Source organism: Rattus norvegicus, chromosome 17, assembly GCF_021556685.1.
Source record: "Rattus norvegicus strain SHRSP/BbbUtx chromosome 17, alternate assembly SHRSP_T2T, whole genome shotgun sequence".
NCBI lineage: Eukaryota > Metazoa > Chordata > Mammalia > Rodentia > Muridae > Rattus > Rattus norvegicus.
Window position 1 is genome coordinate 5,382,249 of NC_141550.1, and position 27,904 is coordinate 5,410,152.

Here is a 27,904-nt window from a genome sequence, read left to right on the forward strand (position 1 = left end):
ATGGAGTTAAAGATTCGGCAGCAAGCAGATTGTCTGAAGGTCAGCCATAGTCACCACGGAAAGGAGACAGGAGGTGAGCAACATGAATGAGGAGACAGAAATGGAAGGGGGCTGGCCGAGGGCACTGAGTGTGGGAAGCCCGTCCAGTCCTGCTGAGACATTAGGACTAAGGAATCAAGAGAGGGAACCTGCCATCTGGCTGTGCTTGTCTCTCAGGACCTGGGACCAGAGAGCCCAAGCTGGCTTTATGTTTTATCATGGGAGAAGGAATGGCCAGGGAGCATGGATGTCTTTTATACCCGACCTATGAAAAAAGCTAATGAAACTGGGACCGATCTTCCCTAGACATCCGGAGTCACAATCTGTGCCTTTCTGAGGGGAATAGAGTGGGTGGAAGGTGCCTTCCCAGGTCACCACACTGAATGATGGGGGTCTCGAAGTGGGCAGACGAGATGGATGATAACTGAAGCTTCTGAAACTTGTCCAGTGAGACAGCACATGGCCCCAAACAAGGTATTCAACACAGGCTAAAGTCAGGAAGAAGGCTATGCTCTCTCTCTCTCGTCCTTACTCTCTCTTTCTGTCTCTGTCACTGTGTCTCCATCTCTCGCTCTCTTCTTTACTCTCTCATTCTGTCTCTTTCTATTTTCTCTTTGTCTCCCTCTGTCTCTGTTTCTTTCTGTCTCTCTCCTCTCTCTCTTTCTCTCCCTCTCTCATACCTGCCTAAAACCTACATTCAGAAGAACTAGAAATGTCCCGTTGAGAAATTAATGAGGATACTTTAATAAAATTTACTTTTATGTTACATATATGAGTTTTTCCAGCATGTTCAGCTAGGCGGCTTGCATATGGCTGAGGCCCAAGAAGAGGGCCTTGGATCTCCTGAGGTAGGACTACAAATGACTGTAAGACATCACACGGATGCTGGGAATGGAACCTGGGTTCTTTCTAAAGCAGCCCATGCTCTAACTGTTAAGTTCTCCCCACCTCTCCAGCTCATGGACCCTAAGTTTACACTAGAAGTGGGGCCTGAGGAGATGTTCTTCTCCCCACGTGATGCTCTTAATCCTGGACACCCTCACAAGCTAGCAATGTGCAGAGCAGTTGCTCGATTTCATTGCCAGGGTAGCATCTAGAATCTTCTGTCCCTTGAACAACTGAGACAGCACACAATCCAATGTGGTCCCTTGCAACAAGTGTGTTCCATTGCTTGGCGTTTATTTTTAAATTCTATGAAAACACCGGCTCACAGGATGCTGCGTATGGTTTTCTGCTTCCAGTATTTCTTCTGTTCCCCAGCTGTTCAAAACATGTTGCAGCTTGGCTTCTCCCAACTCTCCCCCACCCCCTGTGATGAAGGTTACCTTAATTACTTGTTTGTGGAACATTCAGTCAGAGTCAGAATATGCCGTAACAATTACCAATATGTGAAGCCGGACATTCGACATTCAGGGTTCTGTCAGCAGGCTCATGACCTCCTCTCCCACTCTCCCCTCTCCCTTTTTCTCCCCTCTTCTCTCTCCTCTCTTCTCTCCCTGTCTGTCCCAGCTGTCCCCTGGTACCCTGTCTCTCCCTCCCCTCTCTTTTCTGAATCCCAGACTCATATGCTTTTGGAGGTATAAAAGATCATGAAACTCTCCTGCAGGTACAGGGAGGGACCAGGACGGAGAATGAGACTAAGTACCCAAAGGGGCGGAGTTTAGCAACTTGACTGACACTAGACCTTGGGAAAGCTTCTAACCCCGTGAGAATCAAGGAAGTGCCTTCTGTGTTACAGCTTCCTTTAAATCAGGAAGTGGGTGAGGGAAAGGTAGTCACCTGACCTCTGTGTATGCATGTGCACGTGGGGATATAGATGTGCAAATATATCTACTCCTTTGTCTGTCCTTCCTCCCATCAGTTATTCAGTGCAGGGTACATTTACATATAAATCTATCTTTATACCAACAATATTTCCAACTGTTGGTCATGTTGCTGACTCTTGCTGACTCTGGTGTTTATGTACATGGTTATTAATGATGAAGGATTCGATGGATACTCTCAGGAACGGGTATCTTCTGTGCATGGCGCTATTTAGTCACACAGTAGAAGGCACTTTTGGTTTTCCTTTACTTTCCTGAAGGCTCAGAGGTCTTTTATTTTTAAATATTATGATCTGTGTTTAAGTGTATGGGTGTTTTGCCTGCATGTATATCTGTGCACCATATGCATGCAGTGCCCCCAGAAGCCAGAAGAGGGCACTGGATCTCCTGGAACTGGAGTTACAGATGGTTATCAGCTGCCATGTGTGCATAGGGACCAAAGCCTGGCTCTCCGAAAGAGCATCAGGACACATAACCACTGAGCCATCTCTACCCATCAAGGGCTTTTTTGTAAATGTGAAAACGATCGAATTATGTACAAGAATGCTAAAAAGCTATAGAAAACGTTGCAGAGGGAATATCATCTGGTCTTGCAGGGAGATAAGACTTGCTGTGGATAATGGATGTTTAGAAAAAAAAAATTAAGGATGAGAAACTTCCTGGAGCACAGAGAAGTGTGCAGTGTGATGGGCTATCCAGAGCGCAGCGGTGTAGGAGCGTTACAAGGAGGTCTGTTGAAGTGAGAGCCTGGAAATGGGAGCCCGTGGAGAAGCCTTTCGGGACAGTAAATTAATCCCCTGACTCCTGTCCAATGGATAGGTTTCTCTGGACCCCACCGTCTCAGAAAGGCCGCAGAGAATTAGACTGCGCATGCGTGCAGGAAAACCACTTACCTACCAGGTTCATCCAAGTAGCGCAGGTCCAGCAATGGCGTTCACACTCCAGGATGCCAAGCTGAAATCATCATCTGGAAAAAGTCCAGGCTATTTTCAAATAATTGGCCAGATAAACAGATGCATCAATGTTTCATTAATAGGCATTGCGTTCTGCCTGGTGCATATTTTATGCGACGTACAGCTGAGTCGTTGTTAATTCCCATATGGAGAAACTAAATTCCAGTAGGTCTTTGGCAGAGCCACTGATCCACTAGGCTCCTCCTCCTGTGTTTTGCGACTGTGGTGCAGGCAGCAGTTAGCTTGCAGTTGGAACAGAAGACAGCAGTTGGACCTGCCAGGCAGGTTAGGAGCAAGTTTGAGCTTGGGTAGCACATGTATATGGAGTGTTAATGAACTGGAGATATGTAGAGGGCTGGAGGAAAACAACCAAGATCCCGGGTGCTCTGGTGGGCCATCAAAGAAGAAAAGGTTGGAGACACTGGATCAGTCACTTAATGGATTACAGCAGTGTGTCTCTAATATGCCAGGGACTGCACAGCATGGGGGACAGTTAGTGGACTCCCTCCTCTACATAGTAATCCAGTAGTAGACAAGCAACTGAACGGCTGATGGTAACATTGATGGCAACATTGTATCTTACTCTTTATAGTGCAGGGTAAGAGCAGAGAGAGAGAGAGCGAGAGAGAGAGACAGAGACAGAGACACAGAGAGACAGACAGAGAGTGACAGAGAGGGGTTGCAGGGGGAGAACACCCAATTTGGGAGGGGCATGAGGCAGGACGTCTGAAACAGTGAGTCTATTGGATGGGAAAAGAGGCCATTGCAGGCAAGGAAGGGCTGGATTAAGACTCGCACAGGAGAGCACAGTCGGCTTGGGAACTCAAAGCAGTTCACGGTTTGATAATATTTCATGTGGAAGGTGAAGGCTTATGAGTGACGGCTCAGCAGAGAGGTGGAAGGGTCAGATAATGGAAGACTAACAGATCTAAGAACTAAGCCTCAATCTGAAGGCCGTATGATGCAAGTCAGGGCTCTTTTGAAAGATGGTGATAGTACTGAGAATATTTTATAGGCTAATGTATTAAGTGGGTGGGAGGGGGTGAGATTGGAAGGAGGACGGACTCATGGGACAGCACGAATCATTTAAGGGCTGCGCACCAACTGAAAATGGAGAGGAGTGGGCAGTTGGTAGATGGATGAGGTGGGTAGACTTGATGCGATTTAACATCTGATGATGGGCAAATGTATTACCATAGTTGGGAGACAGTCAGTTGCCTTTGGGGTCTCCTGGGCTCACGGAAGAAGTGATGGCTGGATATAGCACTCTGTTCAGCTTTTTATTCATGTAACAACCGGGATACATCAACTCAGTAAAATGGGATTCACCTGGTTCACATTTTCCAAGCTTTAAACCCACAATCAGTTGGCTTCATTGCGTTCTGGTCCCTGGCAAGGTTCTGCCACAGTGGGAGCAGGTGGCAATGGAATAGGGGGAGTTGGAAGAGATTAGGGTCCCAGTATCCCCAATAAAGTTGTGTTTCTAGGAACACAACATCCTCCAAGTATTTATTTTTAATTTTGTGTATATGTATATGTGTACAAGTATGAGTGTGTACATGTGTGTGTATGCTCATGTATATGTGCATGTGTGTGTGCATGTGTGTGTGTGTGTGTGTGTGTGTGTGTGTGTGTGTGTGCAGGTGCCTGCAGAAGCTAGAGGCCTGGGATACTCCTGCAGCTGGACTTTGAGATGGTTGTAGACTATGTAATGTGGATACAGGGAGTTGAACGAGTTCTCTGCAAGAGCACTATGCACTCTTAACTGTTGAGCCATTTCTCCATCCCAAGGCTCTACCTACTCAGATTCTACTTTTAGTAGCTCCAGAGATCAGAGGACCAAGCTTTCCTTATAGGCACCTGTGGGGACATTTCAGATCCCATCTACATCAAGTGAGGCTGGATGCCGTAGCGGGCAGCACTTGCAAACAGCGAGCGTGATTTAAGAACCCAGTGGGCTGGCTGGAGAGGTCATGGGTCCTAGAAACACTGGAAGATTTCAGGTAGTAGTTGGGGTGAGTGCTTACCAGAGATGCCATCATGGTACTCCTATGTATCCGTTGATGTAGGTGGTTTTAAATGTCTATCTATATTCTGAGGTTCTGTCACAGTAGGCAGCACTCCATGTCAGGCACTGCATACCCACCCCGTATTGAGGCCAGCGATCCCATCCTGACATTCTCTCAACACTTCTGGTTTGTTGCACCCGCATTCCTTATTCTGACTTGGAAGTGTTTAAGGATTCACAGAGAGGAACGGCCAGCTAACGAGGGCATCGCACCTTGCCTTGTCTCTAGCCGGAGCTGCTCCCAGTTGGTTTTATGTTCACCATGGCAACTGTGCATGCTGGGATGAGGTGAGGAGCCGCTCTCAGGTTTTGTGATGTCCACACGGTAAGACTGAGCTACACGAACATCAGCAATGCAGGCCATGGTGTTGTTGGCTTAGTTTCCTCCAGATTTGCCAGGGTAGCATAACAACCAGAAAAACAAACAAACAAATAAACAACAACAACAACAAAAAAAACAAAACCAAAAACCAAAAAAACACCGAGGGATCCGTGAAATAAAGTCACGAAAGAGCTGTGACTGTTTATTAATTTATTTTTCAATTTTTTGATTTATTTTTATGTTTTTGGGATAGGGTTTCTCTACGTACCCCCAGCTACCATATTCACTAAGTAGACCAGGCTGGCCTGGAACTCACAGACATCTGTCTTGCTGGGATCGAAGGTGTGCAGCACCGTGCCCGGCTGAGCTGCATCTGTTTGGAACAGCTGTCACCTGCACTTTAGATGGTCCTAACCTGAGAACCGTAAGGTACCCTCCTCTCTGGCTCTGGAGTGAATGTGCGTATTTGCCCTGAAGGATGCTCGAGTCCCTGATGCATCAACTTGTTTGGCATTTGTTTAGTATTCGAAGAAAAATGGGCTCTGTACTCCCAGCCCCCCCAGTTCCGAGCACTGGCCTAATTTGCAGGCTAACGGAGGGCACAAAGTTCCTTCGTTTAGTGATGGTGGGAAGTGAATGTATAAAAGAATTAGCATGTATCAGTAACCCCTAAGGCATGTGCATATCCCATGACAGCAATGAAAACTGGATGGTGTAGCAGTCTCCAAAGGTTTGAGGGACTGCCGCTGCCCTTAAGTGACATTGTCAGGCAGACCCTGTGTACGCCCCTCGCAGGAAGACACATGAGGCTCTGTTAATGAAGAGGCCACAAAATGCCTCTTCTGGTGTCCCTCTCTGCTACTCAGAACAGAATTAAACTTACCCATGAAGTGCCACAGACATGGAGAAGGTGGAGAGAACACCAAGAAACAAGCAAGAAGGCTGCATCTGGGTTCTATATGCACACGCGGATAGCAGCTACCCACACAGAATGCACATCATGCTAGATTTTGTAGGTAATGCAAACGTGACCTGGAGCATGTGTGGGAAGGGATGCATGCATGGATTACACACACTTACTAGGCCACTTCATATAAGGCCTTCAGCATCCTTGGATTCTGGTATTCATGAGGAGTCATGGAGCCAGGGATCCCATGGATACCAAGGAGGGGTTTAGGAGGACCCAAATCCGTCACAAAGACAAGCATGGGGAGAGCGGGGTGCTGGGAGGAGCTGCTGTTGTTCTGTGAGGCCTCGCTCCTGATGGCAAGGCTGGGGTTTGATGACATCACGCACCCACTGATGACACCACACACTCACGGATGACATCATCCACCCACTGATGACACCATCTACCCAGTGATGACATCATGCTCCCACTGATGACATCATGTGCCCACTGTCCCTGTTCTGATGAAGGGATCTGTTCTCCATTGCTTTCCTTTGTTAACTGGCATTGTCAGCTCCCACTGGCAAATGGTGCAGGAATCAGTCTGCCAAAATTACAGGGCTACTGTTTCTTTTTTTTTTAATTAATAATTCTTTTTTTTAAAGATTTATTTATTATATTTATTGTATAGAAGTACACTGTAGCTGTCTTCAGATACCAGAAGAGGGCATCAGATCTCATTACAGATGGTTATGAGCTACCATGTGGTTGCTGGGATTTGAACTCAGGGCCTCTGGAAGAGCAGTCAATGCTCTTAACCACTGAGCCATCGCTCCAGCCCAGGGCTACTGTTTCTTGAGACAGGGCTATTACTGTGTCCAGAAACACTGGCAGATGGGGAGGGGGTCCTGGATGAGGTAAGAGCATTCTCAGATTTGTTATTGTTTTGGAAGGGTCTCAAAATATAGCCCAGGTTGGCCTGGAATTCTCTAAGTAGTCCAAGCTGTCCCTCAACTCATAGAAACCTACTTACCTCTGCTTCCTGAGTGGTGGGAGCTACCACACCCCCTAGAGAGAGTCTGGAATAGAGAAAACCTGATAATTATGTTTCTCTCATAGGGATCATAAACCAAATGTTGGCTTTTTTATTCCTGTCAGTGAAATCACTCAATAGTAAGTTTTAAATCCATCCATCCATCCATCCATCCATCCATCCATCCATCCATCCATCCACCAAAACCCATATACTGATTGCAATGTGCCAGCTTCTGTCAAACCTCAGGGGGGGAGCAGACATGACGAGACCTGGTCCCACATTCTAGGAGCCCACAACCTTATTCTAGACATGTGCTTAGGCCAGAGGGCTGCACGGCAGCAGGGGTGCCAAAGTAGCTTCAAATTCTTGCCAGCACATTATTGAGGCCATGTTCACCATAGAGGGTTTCCTCTGTGCCTTATGGGAAAGAGGCGTAACCCTCCAGTAATCCAGCTGCATAGACAAACACCCCCTTCTTTGGCTTCTGTGTTTTCTCCTCATTCTGGTTTGAGTCAGGGAATGACTCGTGTTCAATGGTCCGGCTGCTCCGGAATGCTTGGAGTGTCTAACCGCACTTAGTAACTAAACAGAGCAAGGAGACTCAAATGCTGGATTTAAGGACTATTAAGAGGGGGAGAAACTATTTGGGGGTGGAGTCTGAGGAGTGGTTTGCTCTACTTCACAGGAAAACGTGGGCTACAAGGAAGAGTGGTTGCTGGGAATTGAACTCAGGACCTCTGGGAGAGCAGCCAGTGCTCTTAACCTCTGAGCCATTTCTCCAGCCCAATAGTCATACGTACTTTTTTTTTCTTTTTTTCAGAGCTGGGGACTGAACCCAGGGCCTTGCGCTTGCTAGGCAAGCGCTCTACCACTGAGCTAAATCCCCAACCCCGTCATACATACTTTTAAAGATGGGTTTATTTTGTCATATGCGTGTGAGTGTTTGCCTGTGTGTATAAATGTATGCCTGGTGCCAGGGGAAGCCAGAGAGGTCACCAGATCCCCTGGTTCTGGGGTTGTGATGGTTGTGAGCCACCCTGTGGTTGCTGGGAATTGAACTCGGGACTTCTGGGAGAGCATTCAGTGCTCTTAACCAGTACTCTTAACTGTTGGATCCATGTCTCCAGCCCGGATAACTTAATACTCATGAAGCTTAAATAGTGTCCCCAACTCTGGGTTAATCATGCATGAGAAAAAGAGAAGTTGTAACTAAAATATGGTCAAAATAAAAAAAATATGGCTTAAAAGTGGGGTAGGATATTTAAGATTAAAACTGTGGAGAAATATGTAAGCGATGTGGGCATAGTTTCTGGTAATATCAGTTAGGTTGAGTTACACTGTAGCAACAAGCTGTAGAGGGACTCTTGACCCTTCCTATTTCTGGGTCTTGTGTATACAGCACAGAACCCAAAACTTTGATTTTTAACAAGTTCCCAGGGGACACAGACATTGCTTATCCAGCAACTGCAGCTTTGAGAAACACTGGTCTTTCTCTATTTTTCTCCCCTTTCTTATTTTTTGAGCCAGGGTCATGGCCCTGGCTGGCTTTAAACTCACAGAGATCCACCTGCCTTCACCTTCTGAGTGCTGGGATTAAAGGTGTGCAGCCTATCCACAGGTCTTGAGAACTCAGAGGAATTTGGCCTATTAAAACCCTGACTAAAATCTTAGCAAAGGTTAGAGCTGGTAGGCATTTGGGGGGGTGGGGTAGGTGAGAGGTGACATATCCACCAGAGGGATGGCCACTCGTAGAATTCACAGGGTCCTATCTAGTGCCACTCAGAGGCGTCAGAGCTGGATTTTACTCCTTGTCTTGTGAACGTCTCCTTCTGCCCTCTTTCTCTCACAAGATGAAAATCAGGATGCATGTCCGCAAACTCTATGTGGAAGAAAGCCAGGGCTCAGGGAGGATGTTTTCCTAAGGTCAGACTTCCAAGTTCCCATTTCATCCTTTGGGACTTCAAGGAGTCCCTTATTTTGAGATATTTTCCCGGGTCTAGGCCACTTAGACTTAAATAAAACCAATGGTGGATCGTGAGGCCCTCGTCTGAGTTGATCTCTACAAGGCCATCTGAGTTTCCCGAGGCCCTGCCTCCAACCTTCAGGATCTCCCTGCAGTAGGCCCTGGGAGCACAAGACTGAGTGAAATGGCAAGGAGAAAATAGGGGGCCACAAGCGTAACATCATCCAAAAGAGGCATCAGGTAGCTGTAGAGCCGTGATGCTGCTTAAACAAGCACCACTCAAAATGCTCTGCCATGATACCTGTGACCGAGGCTCATTTCTGTCACGTGCTCTTTGTGTGGTGACCAATAGAGTGATGGTTTCTAAGAATTGTTCATGGAGGTCTTCGCTCCACTGTCTAGAGGAGGCACTTGGCCAAGGAGAAAAATGGAGCCGGTGGTGGGAGAGGGGACTGTGGTCTCCTGTCATGTTTGTTGGAGTCCTTTGTCACTAGATGGATGCAGACTGAAAGGCAAATGCTTTCAAAAGCAACACTGATAGAGTTATTCTAGAGCCAAACCTAATACTACACAGGGTGACCCATGTCAACCTCAGTACGCACATCACCATGGCTGCTGGAGAACGCTTCCAGATGCATTCTACAGAAGAGGAAAGGGGACAAGAAACAAAGCCAATCACCGACGGACAATCCTTTTGACCTTTTGATGGGAAGGAGACAGAAACGCTGTGAGGACTGGAGCGGCAAGCAAGCGCCGGCATACAAGAAAGGAAGCATGGGCAGGACGTTAACTGTCCCATGAAGGGCTCTCAGAATGCAGAGATGAGGGGAGAGAGTCACAGACGTGCTCACTGGGCTGAGGTATGATGGGGACTGCTTTTTGTAGGTGGATCTGTACCAAGTCCGCTTCTTTAAAGAAGACACCATCTCAAGTCCCTCATGGGACCCCTGTTATATTTACATTTTTTGAAATAAAATTTTTTGTTGTGGGAGAAGAAGGCTTAAACATACCAGTGTATACATTTGCTATGTTTTTTCTGGTCTAGCCTGTGGCATTACGCAGACATTGGTCCATGATATGGGATAAGGAAAGACAAATACCACTGAACTATTCCCATCTGTCTTAGTCAGGGTTCCTATTCCTGCACAAACATCATGACTAAGAAGCAAGCTGGGGAGGAAAGGGTTTATTCAGCTCACACTTCCACATTGCTGTTCATCACCAAAGGAAGTCAGGACTGGAACTCAAGCAGGTCAGGAAGCAGGAGCTGATGCAGAGGCCATGGAGGGATGTTACTTACTGACTTGCTTCCCTGGCTTGCTCAGCTTGCTTTCTTATAGAACCTGAGACTACCAGCCCAGGGATGGCTCCACCCAAAGGGACTGGGTCCTCCCCCCTTGATCACTAATTGGGAAAACGCCTTACAGCTGGGTCTCATGGCAGCATTTCCTCAAGGGAGGCTCTTTTCTCTGTGCTAACTCCAGCCAGCACACCGTCTTTCATTATTGTTAACCAATGCACAGCTAGTGAGCACAAATACGAGACAAGATTTCCCCCTAATGCCTGTCAGTTCTGCGCGAACATTCCCTTACAACCCAAATCTCATGAAAGCAGGTCTTGCTCTGTTTAACATTGCTGCCCGCTCAAGGCTTGCTCCTAGACTCAACTCTTCACCCAATTCTCTCTTCTCCCTGTGGAAGTAAGAAGAGTTCACACTGCAGCACGGAGGGAAAGAAAGAAAAACTTGTTGGGAATGTGGGATCAAGGATGGGACAAGGTGGCCCAAGCCAACGCCATTGGGATCTGACCTGCTCCATACCATTGTAGGCCACGGCACGGCTCCTTTTGTTTGTTTTTTTTTTTGTTTTGTTTTGTTTTTTTTTTTTTTTTTTTGGTTCTTTTTTTCGGAGCTGGGGACCGAACCCAGGGCCTTGAGCTTCCTAGGCAAGCGCTCTACCACTGAGCTAAATCCCCAACCTGGCACGGCTCCTTTCTATCCAGTTCCTTTTCAGAGATTTCTGGGGTCGTGGCTTTGCAATCCATCTCCATCTTCTTTATTTGATGTTCTGTTCAGAGGTTTTCAAGACAGTGCTATTGTTTACTCAAACTGAAATACTGAGACTCACGCACAGTGAGAATGGAAGAGACGCACCATTGGGAGAGACAGAGATTGAGTGTGTGTATGTGTGTGTGTGTGTGTGTGTATGTGCATGTATGTGAATGTGTATGTGTGTGCGTGCATCTGTGTGTGCATATATGTGGGCATGTGTGTGTATGTGTGTATGTGCATGTATGTGAATATGTGTATAGGTGTGTTCATGCCTCTGTGTGTGTGCGTGTGTATATGTGTATGTGCATGCCTCTGTATGTGTGCATGTATGTGAAGGTGTGTATGTGTGTGTGTGGATGCCTCTGTGTGTGCCTCTGTGTGCCTCTGTGTGTGTGAGTGTGTGTGTGTGTGCATGCCTGTGTGTGTGCCTGTGTGTGCCCCTGTGTGCGTGCATGTATATGTTCATGCATGAGTGTGAACATATGTGTGTGCATACCTGTGTGTGCATGCATGTGTGCATGCATGTGCATGTGTGTGCGTGCATGTGTATGCATATGTGTGTGTGTGTGTGTGTGTGTGTGTGTGCAGGTCCAGTGTTGACAACTGACATCTCCCTGTTCATCCTCTTCATTATATGTTGATGCAGGGTCTCTCACTAAGTCCAATGTGGCTGATCTGGCAATCAAGTTTTCTCTAGAGACTTCCTGTCTCCAACTCCCATGTGGTGGCTACCACACCCACATGACTTTTATGTGAATACTGGGGATCAGAACTCTGCTCTTACACTTGTTGGCAAGGACTTTATGTGCTGAGCTGTTGCCTCAGCCCAAGGTTGTGCTTTTCATGGCTCTCTGAGACCCAAGCTGATTGATTTTCTTCTCCCCAGGCCTGATCTCTATCGCTCACCTTGTAAACCCAGACGGTAACTGCCTCATGCTTCACACGGCCGTCCTTGGATTTCCTGTTATCCAGAAAACTCTGGCAAGAGACGCAATGTTAAAAGCTCTATTTAGTTCCCCATATTGGCATCTGTGTTCCAGCAGTCTGTCAGAGAATCCTCCAGATTTTGTCCACGCTTTGACAATCACAGCCTGAGAGTTGTTAAGGATTCCCATGACTGCACAGGGTTGGTGCTTCCTAAAGCTCCAGAGGGAGTAAGAATGCCTCTTGCAGAGTGCTGGAGAAGGCGCAGGGAGCGAGTTATGCTCACACACGGCCTGACTTAGCATTCTAGTCTTTGAACCTCACAGAGTTTGGATGCACACACTGGGCTGACCTTCTAAAACGAGAGAAAATTAGGTGATAGCATTCCAAGGGGCACAGACCACCATTAGCTGTGTGGCCAGGTGCAGTTTGAAAGTGGCTCACCTGTCCTTCTTCCTCTTGGAGCTGATGGTGCACTGCTGTCCTTTAAGCTTGCGGCTGCTTCTTCCTGTGCACAGTCATTGCCTGGTACTGTTTGCCTGCTGATTCTGGGCTTCCCTTTGAATGATGAGATCTGCCAAGGGCACAGCCTTTTTTAAAAAAATTACCCATCTGTGCTTAGAAGACGTTTGATGTTCTTAAGAATTCCGTGCCTTCACCTGGATGTAAATAACTGCTGTTCATTAAAAACAACCCTCACCCATCCATGGAAGCAGCTAGCAGTAGGTCTTGACTGTTTCCCACCTAAATTGGTGAACTACCTCAGTTCTTGATAAGTATTATATAGTTTGGAGTTGCCAGTATGTAATATTTAATGGTATCTTGCCGTGTTCCCAAAGGATGAAAATTTTCACAGGCTCAAAGGATTTGAATGTAGTCCTGAATGATGCTTGAAGCCTCTTCAAAGGAAGAGGATGATTTGAAACCCAAGGCACCATGCGTCAGTCTCAGTTTGCCAACGTCCATGTAGCACTTTCTCCTATCCAGAAGAGTTCATGCAGTCCTGGGGGAGTCAAAGAAATTAGAAGTCCTCAAGAAGTCACTGAAGTCTTAAACTTCATCTCTGCTGAGCACTGTGACCAGTCGGTGGGCAGGTTTGGGGACTATGATATTTTAGAAGTTACGTCATATGTTAAGCTGGAAAATTGTAGCATATACAGATTTGTAGGGTAGAAGATGCAAGTCAGCAAAGAGAAGCTGACAAAGACCCCAGCAACGAGAGTGGGGCTTTTTATGCCCTTTAATATGATACTTTGTAATGCTCTTTGAATGTATACATTACTTTTAATAACAGAATGCTTGTAAAAAATGAAATCATAAAAAAAAAAAAGCAAATTTGTCTCAGTCCGCAGAGAAGTTAGTTTGCCTTCCTGGAGCATGTCAGGTGCGGTGCTGGGTCATGACTGTTAGGTTTTTATAAAACAGAGCCAAGGATGTGTTTTGTTGAGCGAAGTAGGGTGAGGTGGGAGGGGCGCCTCTGAGGGCCCACGCTGAGGCATCCCTTCCCCCTGAGGTACCAACCATACAACAGGTATGGTATAGAAGAGAGTTTATTTAGGGTAGTTGAAGAGAGAGAGAGAGAGAGAGAGAGAGAGAGAGAGAGAGAGAGAGAGAGAGAGAGAGAGAGAGAGGAGAGGGGAGGGAAGGAGAGGAGGGAACGGAAGGGAAGGGAAGGGAAAGGAAGGGAAGAGAAGAGAAGAGAAGAGAAGAGAAGAGAAGAGAAGAGAAGAGAAGAGAAGAGAAGAGAAGAGAAGGCTGGTCAGGAATGTGTGGAGAGAGAAAAAGTCAGAGAGACAGAAGGGGCAGAAAGACAGTGAGGAGGGACCAAACAGCCTCTTTTCTAACAAACCAGGCCTGTCTATCTGCCTGTTGCCAGGTAATGTTGGGTGGAGCCTAGAAGGAATGCCAACATTTTTCCATTTTGGTTTAATTAAAAGAGAGAGAGAGAAACTAGAAACAGGTGGTGGTTAAGCAGGAATGGGGTCGTCGTCGTGATCTTTAGCTGCTTCCTGCTGACTTTGGGATGGAGTTTTTCTGGGAAACCTAAGGAAATGGGGATGAGGGTGTTGGTTAAGTCTCAGGAGAGTTGGCTGTTTCCTTGCTGCCCAGGGTCTGTGGGATCATCTGTGGCTGTGAAGAAGCAGGTCCAGTAGAAGGGGCTTTGCCCGTCAGAGCAGATTGGAGCATTTGTAGGTTTTGAGTAAACAACTGGACTTCACAAGATGCTGAAACACACACACAGACACACACACAGACACACACAGACACAGACACACACACACACACACACACACACACACACACACAAGAAGTAGAGAATAGAGCATGTTTGGGAGAAAATCTTTTTTCTTAGGTGTAATTGGAAACCCTTAGGTCTTGGTGGTTGGGACAAGAGGAGCCCCAGTGCCAGGGGACATGAGAGGAACCCCACCCTGGAATTGGTCACAGAGAGAAGAATTTAGGCTGTTGATTGGCGGGTGCACTTATCCAGATGGAGTCTGTTTGGTCCACAAGAGGAGAATCTGAGGGCATTTTCTGGAGCTTGTAAGTTTACAGGAGAGACAGAGGTGTTAACAAGTCTTTAAGGTGAGCTTAGGGAAGACAAAAAAAAAAAAAACTTTTGTGGAGCAGAAGCAAGAAGGGCTTTTCCCCCCCCTTCTTCTGTCTAGAAGACTGGATAGATATATAAATTTAGCAAAAGGAGAGACATTTTGAAGTTTATATGTAAGAGACACAGGAAACTCGAAGCATTGACCTGTGAGTATGATAGTCACTCATCTAGATTTAGCATGAGGAACACCTGAAGTCTACGGCTAGAGGACAACCAAGGGAAACTTACATTGGTAGTTATGATGGCTGACAGTGTAGATTTCCCATGGGAAACACTTTAAGTCTATAGTCAGAAGACAACCAAAGGAAGCTTGAAATTAGAGCTTGTGATTATACAGTTGGACGGCATAGTGGGGTGTTTTATTAGCATTTAGCTAATTTATGAGAACTCCGTTGGCTCATGTTAGGACAGTGGCGCGACAAGGGGAGGATGTTCTATGACGGTTATGCTGTCTGGGCTGGCCTTAAGGGTGGCGGCTCACAACAAAGATGGCTACGTGTCTGCTCTTTCTCTACTGTGCCCTACTCCATCCTCGAGATGACGGAGCTGCTTCCTCAACCTCTGGACCTTCCGTGAACATAGTCTCGTGTCAGTCCTGACTGAATCTATCAGCTAAAACTCTTGGTAGGTTCCTGATGGGAAACTAAAAGCCATGTTAAGAGTTATAGTCAACTGGGGCCACATGCTCGTGGGAAAGCCTGGGCTACTCACACTTGTTCCCTGTGACTTCCATAACAAATGTCCCCATACTTTGCAATTTAATTTGACAGGACTTAGTTTTCCCCTAATCTGGAGGCCAGAAGTCTAAAAATGGAGGTGCTGGCAAGTCTGTGTTTGCTTTGAACGCCTCATGAGGGAACCTGGTTCTTGCCTGCTCCAGCTCCAGCTCCAGCCAACAATTCCTGACTTGGACATATCATTCAAGGTCTGCCTCTCTCTTCATATAGTCTTCATGAGCTTGCCATTGTGTGCAAACGACTTTTCCTTCTCATGGTAGTCACGGTGCTGCAAGAGTTGAACTGGATAATTTAGCGCAAATGCAGCAACAGTCACTTGATTTTGCCATATATGGTAATAGCTGTGGCTGGTGGGAATTAGGAAGCCAATGGGTTTTGGAAGGACCAGTTATTTTTTTCTGGTACAACAAAGACAACTACCATGACATTGTCAGCAGGCACTCGAACACTTGTAGGGTCTTTTCTGCTATGACCTGCATGGCCTGGGAACTGACCACACTGGGATGCCAGGCAATGAAGAATTGACAAACACACACAGAAACGCTGAGATCATTGGACGGTGTTCTCTGACAGCGAGCACTAATGGCCACCCAGAAACTCAGCACATTTAGTACACACAGCTGAGTGAGGAGGCAGATTTATTGTGAAAGAGGAGATGGGAAAGCACAGCTCAGTAGGGGGTCTCCATGGACGCAGTCTCAGGCCTCAGTCATGCAGACAAGGGAAGGCATGAGGGAAACTTTCTGCACACACTGTCAATATCTGTACTCCCATTGGCATTACCTTGGGTTGAGGCACAGTAGGCCTGCAGTTTACATGCACAGTCTTGGGTCAGAGGCACAGTAGGCCAGCAGTTTATATGCACAGCCTTGGGTCTAGGGCACTGTAGGTCAGCAGTTTACATGCACAGTCTTAGGTCTGGAGCATAGTAGGCCAGCAGTTTACATGCACAGTCTTGGGTCTGGGCACAGTAGGCCAGCAGTTTACATGCACAGTCTTAGTAGATCTCAAGGTATAGTAGGGAGCTGTTTACATGCACATTCTTGGGTCTGAGGCACAGTAGAACAGCAGTTTACATACACAGTCTTGGGTCTGAGGCATAGTAGGACAGCAGTTTACATACAGTCTTAGATCTGAGGCACAGTAGGTCAGCAGTTTAAATGTACAGTCTTGGGTCTGAGGCATAGTAGGACAGCAGTTTACATACAGTCTTAGATCTGAGGCATAAAGTAGGACAGCAGTTTACATACACAGTCTTGGGTCTGAGGCATAGTAGGACAGCAGTTTACATGCACAGTCTTGGGTCTGAGGCATAGTAGGCCTGCAGTTTACATGCACAGTCTTAGTGGATCTCAAGGCACATTATTGACTTGGCTCCAAGGTCTGGCAAAAGTCCAGTCTCTCTGAAGGCAAGAGATATTTTCAGAACATGTCTATATTTGATGAAAATGCACAAGAAGTGTCTGGCACAGATTGGTGCTTTACCAACCTGAGTGTGATGAAGGATGATGTGTGACGGGACCGTATCATCCCTTCACTCAAGGTCATAAGAGGAGGCCAGGCAGAGGTCAGAGGATAGGAGAGCAAAGGATCATTCTGCCGGTATCCTGACAGGCCCGGGCCCGCTCTTACGTTTACGACAACTGACCATACAAGTGGTGCCCAGATTCTTTGAAATGCCTGTCGTGAGGGAGGCAGCTTAGGGGTCCTTCATGCAGCAAAATTCAGTTGTTCCTTTATCCCAAGATGCTTGAATCCCTTTGCAAACGATATATTCTCCCTTAAACCTTAAGTCATCCCTAGGTAATTCACCACAGTCAGCACAAACGCTGTCTCATAGGTTCTTTGCTGTATTGTTTAAGGAATTATGAGGACAAGTTGTGATCTACCCCCTCCCTGAGATGTCAGTACTACATGAAATCATTTTCTGAGAGACCCCCTGCCCAACACACAGCAGGCATTCACAGGGAAGTTTCAACTCCTGGGGCGGTGGGGATGGCTGCTTTGTCTCAGTAGTCTGACAGCCAAAGGGAGGGGTGCAGTGTCTCTTTAGAATGTCTTCATTCCTGGCCTACTGTGGCATCACCTGAAGAGTCAGGTCTCCTGCTGCTTTTCCATTTTTAAGCCACGTCCCTTATTATAAAGAAATATTCGTAACTGCTACACGATGTCTGGGAGATGAGCAGCAGCTGTTGGTTCAATACCTTTGCAGCAGGGTGAGCATGCAGGAGTCTAGATATGGGTCAGCTGGAGGGGCCAGGCTGCCTGGTCTCTCTCTGTCAGCTGCCAGGTGGCACAGACCTTCTCTGGCCTTTGGACTCCATCGTCAACCCGTTTCCCTCAAAGGTGTCCAGCAGAGGGACTACAGTGTCCAATACTGGTCACCACCGTCTGTAGAAAGTTCAGTGATCCCCCACCCAGTGTGGGAGAGCAGCAATGGAAGAATCCCACCCCCGTTAGTGTGCTCATTATTAAATGGCTGCTCAGATGCCTCTAACGTCCTGACTTTAAAGTAGTAGGAAGTACAAAAAAAAATTCCTTATAAAGAAGGAACATTTTTACAGGGCCCAAGCTCCTGCGGATTTGATGGCACAGCGCACACTGTGCTCCATCCCCCCAGCCCTGCGTCCCTGAGTTTGGAAGTTTCCACAATGATGTTTCTTGATGAGCCAAATTGCCTTAGGATAATTTGGAGAAAGACATTGAGGTTATTTTTGATCTTATGCCATTATAAGTACTGACAGGAGGAATAACTGTGTGCACAGGTCATCGTGCACGTGTGACTAACTCAGATTACAATATTAATTTGTGAAATCTCCTCTCTATTGGATATGGAGGGGGGGCTCAAATTGAATCATGATGTGCGCTGTCAAATGCATACCATATAATTTTGACAAAGAAAATGAGAACCGTTCTGTTATTTCAAGTGACACAATTGTTTTACTTCTGTCCTTAATGTTGACTTTTTAGTGATTCGAAGCGGAAGCTAATCTAAGAAACGATCCTTGTGTAAGTCCCCTAGGAAGCAAAACCGAACAAAAGCTGTGCTCTTACAGATTTTGGCTAAGATGCCATCAACCGCATGGCTTACACACAACCACCACGGTCTCTTTCCTTGTACTCATGAGAGCTTGAACGACCATAATCAAGTTGTTAGCAGATCTAGCATCCCTGAAGGAACCATTTCCTGTTTCCTGCTTTTGGGACGGTCATCTTCAGCTAGAGATGCTCATGGTAGAGTCAAAGGTGGTTTTCTCTCTGAACTTGTTTCTTTTTAAGAATGTATATTTATTTGTTTATATTGTTTATATTCTATTCATGCATGTGCATATATATGTATCTGTGTGTATATAATGAATATATATATATACACATATATGAATGCTTTGCATATACAGTTTTTGTGAATGTGGAGGCCAAGGGACAACTTTGGGTTTCATCTTCGGGAACACTGTCCAGTTCCCTTGAGAGAGGGACTCTCGTTGGCTTAGGACACACCAAGTAGTCGAGACTCACTGACCGGCAAGCCCCAAGGGTCTTTGTACCTGGTGTGTGGGTTCCGGGGACCAAACTCAGGCCCACATATTTGCATGGGAAGTACTTTACTGACTGGGCTTTCTCCCCTAGCCACTGGTTCTTTTCCGGATTAACTAATCTCATCTGCGAGTGTTCCATTTCCTGACCCACTCATCACCCGCCGGCTCCAACGATGATGCTTAATCCAGATTGGCAGTGAAGCCTTAAAACAATTGGGTTGGGGGAGGGGGGCGCATGCAACACTGGGTCCCTAGCAGCCCTGAGGTAGTGTGACTTTTTATAGGTGTGTTTAATGACTATTTTTAGGAGGGGACATTTAGCCATTATTTTAACTTTCAGTAAGTGGTTGCAATGGGCTTGGGACCAATAATTTAACAAATATTTAATGAGAACGATGGCAGAGACTAGAATGGAAGTCAGTACATTTTCCCTTCCCCTGGGGCCTATGATATATGACTACTTCCTCATACTCCCTGGCCCCTGGATATTGACGTGGACCTGTGTTCTGACCAATGATTGTGGATGGAAGAATGTGGGAATTTCCCATACCTGATCACACTCAACATATCTCTCCAGGTCCTCTGTTGATCCCCAACCACCACAGCTGATAGATGGCCAAACTCGCCTACTTTTGTTATGTTGACTTACCCAACTCCCACGACGTTCTCGTGCCAATGGCTTGTGACTTTTGACAAGAACCAGGTCTTCTGGCTCTAAAGTCAGTGGACAGACTGGCCAGTAGCCTCAAAGGCTATGGGAGGAGTCGATGGAGAGCCCTAAGAACTAGGTTTGCAGTTGTCTGAGTGGGAGATTTCAGGCCGTTAGCAATATGTTCCATGACCCAAGTCCACACCCACTCTCTCCTTAAAGCTCATTGGGGTTACTCTGAATATCGAGGGAAACTTGACAGAGTTTAAACTTAGGGAATGAATATGACCCAGAAAGAGAGACCACTCCCAGCAGACTGAGTCATAGCTGACTGAGGCCTGTCTGTCTATCCGCCTAACTGGCTAAGTGATACTTAACTTTCACAGTTAGCTTGATTGAAAAGTTAGCTGGATTGAAAGCCACCTAGGACATTAAACTCACTCCTGGCTGTGCCTACGAAGGCATTTGCAGACAATTATCGGGGGTGGGGGGAACCCACCCTGAATGTGGCTGGGACCCGGATGGTTTGACAGAAGGCCACTAGCCTGGGCATGCCTACTTCTTGTGTAGCATGAAGTGAATTGGGTCCTCGTCCCCATGTGTCTCCCTCCACTGTGATGTTTTATCTCACTCAGGCCCAAAGAATTGGGACTCTGTGACCACCAATGGGAAGCCTCCAAAGAGTAATCCAGAGCCATCCCCTCCTCTTTTGGGTGATCGGTAGAGGTAGTTGAGACGGCTGATGGGTCTGGGACTCCACCTCTGGTTACCCAAGCTACCGTGTTATCAATACTAGCATCCAGCCCCAAGAAAAAGAAGTGGACACCCAAGAAAAACTAGTTCGTAAATCTTTGCTACCAGACGTACTGTGTTTGCAGAGGCACTCAAAACGAAAGCTAAAGCCAAACCCAAAAGTAAACAAACACGAAAACCTCCGAAAACCTTCCTGAACCGAATCCAAGTTCAGCCTCTCTTACCAGCCCCAGATGCAGGCAGGAGCTACCCAAGGCAAAACGACACAGAAGCAAGCTTGCTCCACACAGACAGTCCCTCTCCAGCCACCCTTTCTCTTGGGTCCCTTGCCTGGGAACCACGTTCTTGTCGCCTTTGTCCCTTCTCAAGAAAAGTGATAGCTGACATTCGTGGATCAGGTGATGTTTTTTGATGGAATTTTGCATTTTCAGTGCCTCATCAGCAGCAGGCGTGATATTTCAGTTTCATAGCTGTGACTTGGGAAGGAAAGGAACCCCTCATGTGCAGAGAGTTTTGGGGCTTAGCGAACAGAAAGTGGGAAGGGGGTGGAGAGTGGAAGGAGTAGATGGAGTTCACATGGCCTTTTGGGGGATGGATTTTCCCATGGACCTCTCCATTCTGCTGTGGACAGCAACACAGCAGCCCCAGGAGACATCCTGATGTTTCTTTAGATCAGAACAGGCAGAGGATCCTTCTAGAACTTTCTAGATCTTGCTCACAGCTTTCCTGCTTGGTTGTGGGTGAACCTTATTTCATACTCCCTCAACCAAATCCTCGACTCCAAGTCGCCCCAACTTACATGTTCTGAGAAACTCTGGTTGCTTAGTCATTCCTTTAATTAATAAATTTAATGTTTGGAATAGAAATAGAATTACTCACTCTTTCTTCTGCCTTCTCTTCCTCTGCTGCTCCCAGATAACTCTCTCAAACCTCCCATGCCACCACACCCTTAAGTTGATAGCTTACTTTTTTTTCTGCTTTTTTCATTAAAATTATTTTTCCTTTTCTTGAAAAGAGATTATTTTCTCATATAGTGTATTTTGATTATTGTTTCCCCTCCTGTTACTCCAAGTTCCTCCCACCTCCTCCCTTTCCTACCCACTCCCATTTTTCCTCTCTCAGTAGAAAAGAACAGGCTTCTGAGAGTTAACCAAACACAACAAAATAAAACACAACAAAATAAAACACAATAAGATAAAACAAAACCATCGGATGGGAGTTGGGACAGGTGACCCAACAGCAGGAAAAGATTCCTAAGAGCAGAGACCCACTACTTCTCACACTCAGAAGTCCCATAAGCAAATACCATGCTAAAAGCTGTAACGCGTATGCAGAGGCCCTGGTACGGAAGCTAAAAGCTGTAACTCGTATGCCGAGGCCCTGGTACGGAAGCTAAAAGCTGTAACTCGTATGCAGAGGCCCTGGTACGGAAGCTAAAAGCTGTAACTCGTATGCAGAGGCCCTGGTACGGAAGCTAAAAGCTGTAACTCGTATGCAGAGGCCCTGGTACGGAAGCTAAAAGCTGTAACACGTATGCAGAGGCCCTGGTACGGAAGCTAAAAGCTGTAACACGTATGCAGAGGCCCTGGTACGGAAGCTAAAAGCTGTAACTCGTATGCAGAGGCCCTGGTACGGAAGCTAAAAGCTGTAACACGTATGCAGAGGCCCTGGTACGGAAGCTAAAAGCTGTAACACGTATGCAGAGGCCCTGGTACGGAAGCTAAAAGCTGTAACTCGTATGCAGAGGCCCTGGTACGGAAGCTAAAAGCTGTAACACGTATGCAGAGGCCCTGGTACGGAAGCTAAAAGCTGTAACACGTATGCAGAGGCCCTGGTACGGAAGCTAAAAGCTGTAACTCGTATGCAGAGGCCCTGGTACGGAAGCTAAAAGCTGTAACACGTATGCAGAGGACCTGGTACGGAAGCTAAAAGCTGTAACACGTATGCAGAGGCCCTGGTACGGAAGCTAAAAGCTGTAACACGTATGCAGAGGCCCTGGTACGGAAGCTAAAAGCTGTAACACGTATGCAGAGGACCTGGTACGGAAGCGTGCAGGCATATACAGACTGCCTCAGCCTCTGTAGTTCATATGATCTTTGCTCACTTGACTCAGAGGCCTTGCCTCCTGGTGTCCTTTGTCCCCTCTTGCTCTCACACTCTTCTGCCTCCTCTTCATGTGATGCCCTGAGCTCTGAGGGACAGATGTGATGGAGACCTCCTGCTGAGTCTTACTCTCTGAATGACATCTGGCTGTGGGCCTCTGCATCAGTTTCCGTCTGCTGCCGGAGGAAACTTCTGATGACGACCAAGATGGCCTTCTTTTCTTTGACTATTATCTCTGCATATGTGTGCACATGTGTGCATGTACAAATATATATAAGTGCCCCCACTTTTATTTGTTATATATGTATATATCATGTGATATATATCTACATATACATGTATATATACCAAATTTATGTGTGTATATATATATATGTATGTATCATATAATATATATCACATATACCCTATATATGGGTGTATATGTATATATATGTATATATCACAGTATATATACATACACATATATACATATATATCATTATATACCATATATACCATATTTCTCTGTGTTTATAATTAAATATATATGTAGGTATATCTGTATCACATGATATATACATAACACATATATACATAGATATACCATATACAAACCACATATATAATATACATACCATATATATGTATGTGTGTATATGTGTATATATTACATGATATATATATATACATATATGCATATATACCACCTATATACTATGTGTGTGTGTATGTATGTGTGTGTGGATATATATATATATATATATCCACACACACATACATATATATATTCCCCAGTACTCATTGGTTGTTTTTAGTTCTTTAACCCTGAGAGATTCCCCCCTTCCACATTAACATGTCCATTGAATATTAGTTAGTGATTCTTTGTTGTTTTTTTTTTAAGTCTCTACCGTATTTCCCATCTGTGCACCTCTGAAGTATTTGGCCAATATGCCTCTGCATCCTGGAAAGCTTCTAGCACTGAGGAAGAAGTAATTTCTACAAAGCTCATTAATATTTGACTTTGACGGCACCATCAGGAAGGGGGCTTGGAGAGAGGATTTTCCAGGTCAGTGTAATTCTGGGATCTGTCTATCTGAAGGAAGGGCTCAGTAGGGTGTGTTATCACATTCACAGGTTATGTGTCGATCAACTCAGAACAGGTTACCCAACATTCCAAGTCTATCCTTTCCATATGATGAGTGCAACCCAAATCCTCTCCTCTAGCCATTTAAGGTCACTCAATCCACCCTTGTCAGCCTAAATCAGGCCCCGAGCAATAGAACACCGGTGTGGCTGTAACTGTGTTCCCATCAAACGGCCTCTCTTTTTCTTTCCCTCTAGGCTCCATTGTTGTTCTCACTGGCTATCTCTGCCAACTAAATTGTCTTAGTTTCCCTGTGAGAGAGTGAAACCATGTGGTACTTGCTTTTCTGCCCATAACTCATTTCCTTCAACGATAGGGTAACCAGTTCCATCCGGATGATGAATTGATAGGGTTGTTTCCTTTTTAACGACTGCATAGTATTCTGCTGTCCCAGGGGGAAATCTTGGTTGATTCCGCTTCTCAGGTAATCCGGTGTAACAGGTATCTCTCTGAAACACCAGTTTTGTCTCTTTTGGATAAATAACCAACCAGCAAGCAGGTTGTTGAAACAGGTAGGTCTTTTTCAATTTGTTTTGGGGATCTTCAACAGTGTTCTCCGTAGAGGGAGCGTTCATTTACATTCCTGCCAACAGAGAAGTTTTCCTTTCTCTGTGTCCTCTCCGGTGTCTGTCAATACCTCTTCCCACTGGAGACATTCTGGCCAGGGGTAAGGTGGAATTACATCACACTTCTCTGATGTTGGCCGGCATGAACGTTCCTCATACACAAGTCAGCCCTTGCATATCTGCTTGGGGGGGGGTCTTTTTGGGGTCATTTGTCTCTTTAAATACATCAGATCTTTTTCTTTTACTTATTTTTTTCATATCTTGTTTTGCCATCCAAACTTTCACAGTCCTATTTTTCTTTTCCAATTACAATGGTCCTCATTCCTGCAGAAGCCGGCTAACATAAATGCAGAACAGACAGAGGGTGTTACATTACTTCTAAAGCAGTAATTATTCACAGGAATCAAATGGGAGCTCTTTACAAGATAAGACACATGCATTTCTGGTTTCCTCCTTGGCGGACGAGTGCCTTGGGAAGTGGGTTAAAAGTTTACCAAAATACGCTTGGGTTATCTGCTCAATTTTAGATACAGGATCGATCAGTCTTATCAGAGTGTTTCAGAGCTTCGGGGAGGTTCTCACTGTCTTAACAAAGTGAGGAAGACAAAAGCCAGACCCCAGGAAGGGTCAGGCCGGGCAATCTGATTAACGTCTGTTAGGAGTGACTCAGCTCAGGCTTCAGGGCTGGCTTGCTGCAGATGTCAATGTGTCAGGACGAGATGGTAATCACTGACCCCAAGCCCTCTGCTTAGCAGGCACTCTGGGAGATGAGCGGTATTTTGCTGACATACCGATTCCTGTTGGAATGTATGCTCTCTTACAAAAAAAAAAAAAAATGGACAAAATACCAAATCCAAGTCTAGGTTAACCTTGGTCCTACTGAATAGACAGAGACAAGGCAGACTCTCTCTTCTCACATTCTTCCTCCTCAGACCCCTGGGGCAGCTCCCTTTCACGGATGAATCCTGAAGACCAATGGGAATGGAGGGGCAGTCAGGAAAGAAGAGGGATCTGGTGTGGTTGGTCAGCGGGGGTGCTTTCTGGTTATTAAATCAGAGGCTTTAAACGTTATGCACCTTGGCTAGGTACACAATCTAGCCTATATACAAGGTACACACAAGCCTGTGCACCTAAGTGTTTTCCCAACTCCAAGTCAGAAAGATCCCTTCCCTTCCCTTCCCTTCCCTTCCCTTCCCTTCCCTTCCCTTCCCTTCCCTTCCCTTCCCTTCCCTTCCCTTCCCTTCCCTTCCTTCCCTTCCCTTTCCTCCCTCCCTCCCTCCTCCCCTCCTCTGTCCCTCCCTCCCTTCCTTCCTTCCTTCCTTCCTTCCTTCCTTCCTTCCTTCCTGCCTGCCTGCCTGCCTGCCTGCCTGCCTGCCTGCCTTCCTTCCTTCCTTCCTGCCTTCCTTTCTGACAGGGTTTCTCTCTCTGTTTTTGGCTTGGATCTCACCATGTAGACCAGGCTGGCCTCAAACTCGCAGAGATCCACCAGCCTCTGCCTCCCAAGTTGCGGGATTAAAGGCGTGACCCACCACACCTGGCTTGGAGGTATCTAGATTTGGATTTATATTTTTTAAAAAGCAAACTCCCCAAACGCAGAACTAAGCATTGTCTCCATTGCAGCCTGCAGCTCTGGAGCAGCAGTGAGTGGCTGCCCATAGCCATCTTGGGGGAAAGGGAAGAGTGTCTATTTTGCCCTCTCCCCTCCCAGTGTATTCATAGTACCCAATACTATTATTACTCAGTGCAAATACCAACACCAACACCACGGAGCTGCCGTATTCTCTCTCAAAGAGCAGCAGACTGAATTGCCCCCGCCTCCCTTGATATTGAGCCTTCTATGGTGGAGAATGAGTTGGTGGGGGTTTGGGTCTCCATGGTGGGCCTTTAGCTGGTCTTTACGAGGACCTCTTCTGGGCTACTATTTTGAGTGGGACGACATGGCTTTGGAGGGCATAGGCCACTCCTTTGGTGAATTGGCCTAGGAGAAGCACGAGGGCGCTTCAAGTTGCAAAACGATCGTGGGAGGGCGTGCCCTTTTCCAGGATGTGCAGAAGCCATCTCAAGATGAATCCGGTAAAACCCGGGAGGCCAGGGAAGTCGCCTTGGCCCTGGAGAAGAACCTGAACCAGGCACTCTTGGATCTGCATGCCCTGGATTCTGCCTGCACAGACCCTCACCTCTGTGACTTCTTAGAAAGCCACTTTCTGGATAAGGAGGTGAAGCTTATCAAGAAGATGGGCAACCACCTGACCAACCTCCGTGGGCTGGCAGGGCCACAGCCAGAGCCATACTGGCATGGCCCAGGCATCTCCGGAGGAGTATCTCTTTGAGCACCTCGCTCTCAGGCACGACTTAGGCCTCTGTGCCTTCCAAGGGGCTCTCTCCGCCCCTCTGCACCAGCCGCCTCAGGACCTCCGCCTGAATGAACCTCTAAAGCCACTAGTCCGCTTTGGAACCGCCCTGGAGCCTCTCCCAAGTCTTGGACCAAGTAAAATTAAAGCTTTTTGGAAAAAAAAAAAGAAGTAGCTTAACAATCAGATTGATCTCAAGGTCTGGAAAGGCAGTCTGGCTCCCAGTTTCCTGCCCTCTTCACGCCCCTGAGTGTCAGGCACTAGGAGACAGGGAACCCCTTAATGGGGGCTTCCCTGCTGCAGTAGCTACCGCAGAGTGAAAAAGCCGGTCTTTTGAATGCTTCCTCACCTGTAACATATCCGGACACACTTTCGCCCATCTATTGTAAGTTATCTGGAGCATTAATTAACACAATATGCATGAATCTTGTAACTTGTTTGTCTTAAGGCTTACACCCCTCCCCCCAACACTGCCCTGAACCATGCCCAGTATGTGAAGCTGGCCCCAGACAGCGTTCTCTATTGCTTAGTTTTTGAAACGGAGTTTCCTCACTGAACCCAAATCTTGACATTTAGTTTAGCCTGGCACCTTGAGGTTACCGGCATGCGCTGTTACACTTGGTTTTAAGGGTGTTGAGAGACTTGAACTCAGGTCTTCACGCTTTTGTTAAGCAAACACTTTACCCACCGAGAGTCGTCTCCCAGCCCTACTAAACGGGTCTTCTGTTTTGTAGTGAGACTTATGTTCGACTGGGATGGAAACAGCTGTAAGAAGCGACCCTCAGAGGTTTCAGGAGTGAAGAATGAAGCAGGAGCAGATCTTTCTGCTGGAGTTCTGCAGGTGGGGAAGCTTCTCTTTCCAGCGCACCTTGCTGTCCTCTCTTCAGGGTAGGGTGCGGCCCAGGAGCCTTAGCACAGAGGTCTGTGCTTTAAAGATCTTTGCAGCTTGTCCATAGGAGGGCACTGGTGTTCCAGGATGCCAGTCTGCTGTGGGGAGATACTGAGCCCCCATCTGCCAGAGTGGTTAACCACTCACCCCACATCCGTGACCACAGCCATCAAAGAGGTGTGTGTGTGTGTGTGTGTGTGTGTGTGTGTGTGTGTGTGTGTGTGTGTGTATGGGTGTGTGTGTACACGCGAGTGAAGCCTTCCTTTGGGACTCTGCCCTTTTGCCCAGTTTAGTAGTCTGTGGTCTTCTTGAGTCTATTAAACCTACTGCCCTTGTGTTAAAGGGCCAAGCTCTGGTGCAAAGCAAACCTATGAAATTAATACAAGGAGTAGAAATTCAGTACATCTCCGAAAAAGGAAGCAGGAACCCCCCAAAGGAAGAAAAAATGATTTGCCTAGTGGGAGGAAGTCACAGGAAGGGTAAATAGCGGGCTTATTTATTTATTTATTTATTTAT

General features: G+C 46.6%; 1 protein-coding gene across 1 annotated transcript; it reads left to right on the forward strand.

Moving 5' to 3' along the window:
- On the forward strand, positions 1-26,478 carry LOC147999951 (ferritin light chain 1-like). Its single transcript, XM_087591757.1, has 2 exons — positions 1-39; positions 26,131-26,478. Exons 1-2 carry the CDS (start codon positions 1-3, stop codon positions 26,476-26,478), a joined length of 387 nt encoding a protein of 128 aa, XP_087447883.1.
- The last annotated feature ends 1,426 nt before the right edge of the window (positions 26,479-27,904 follow it).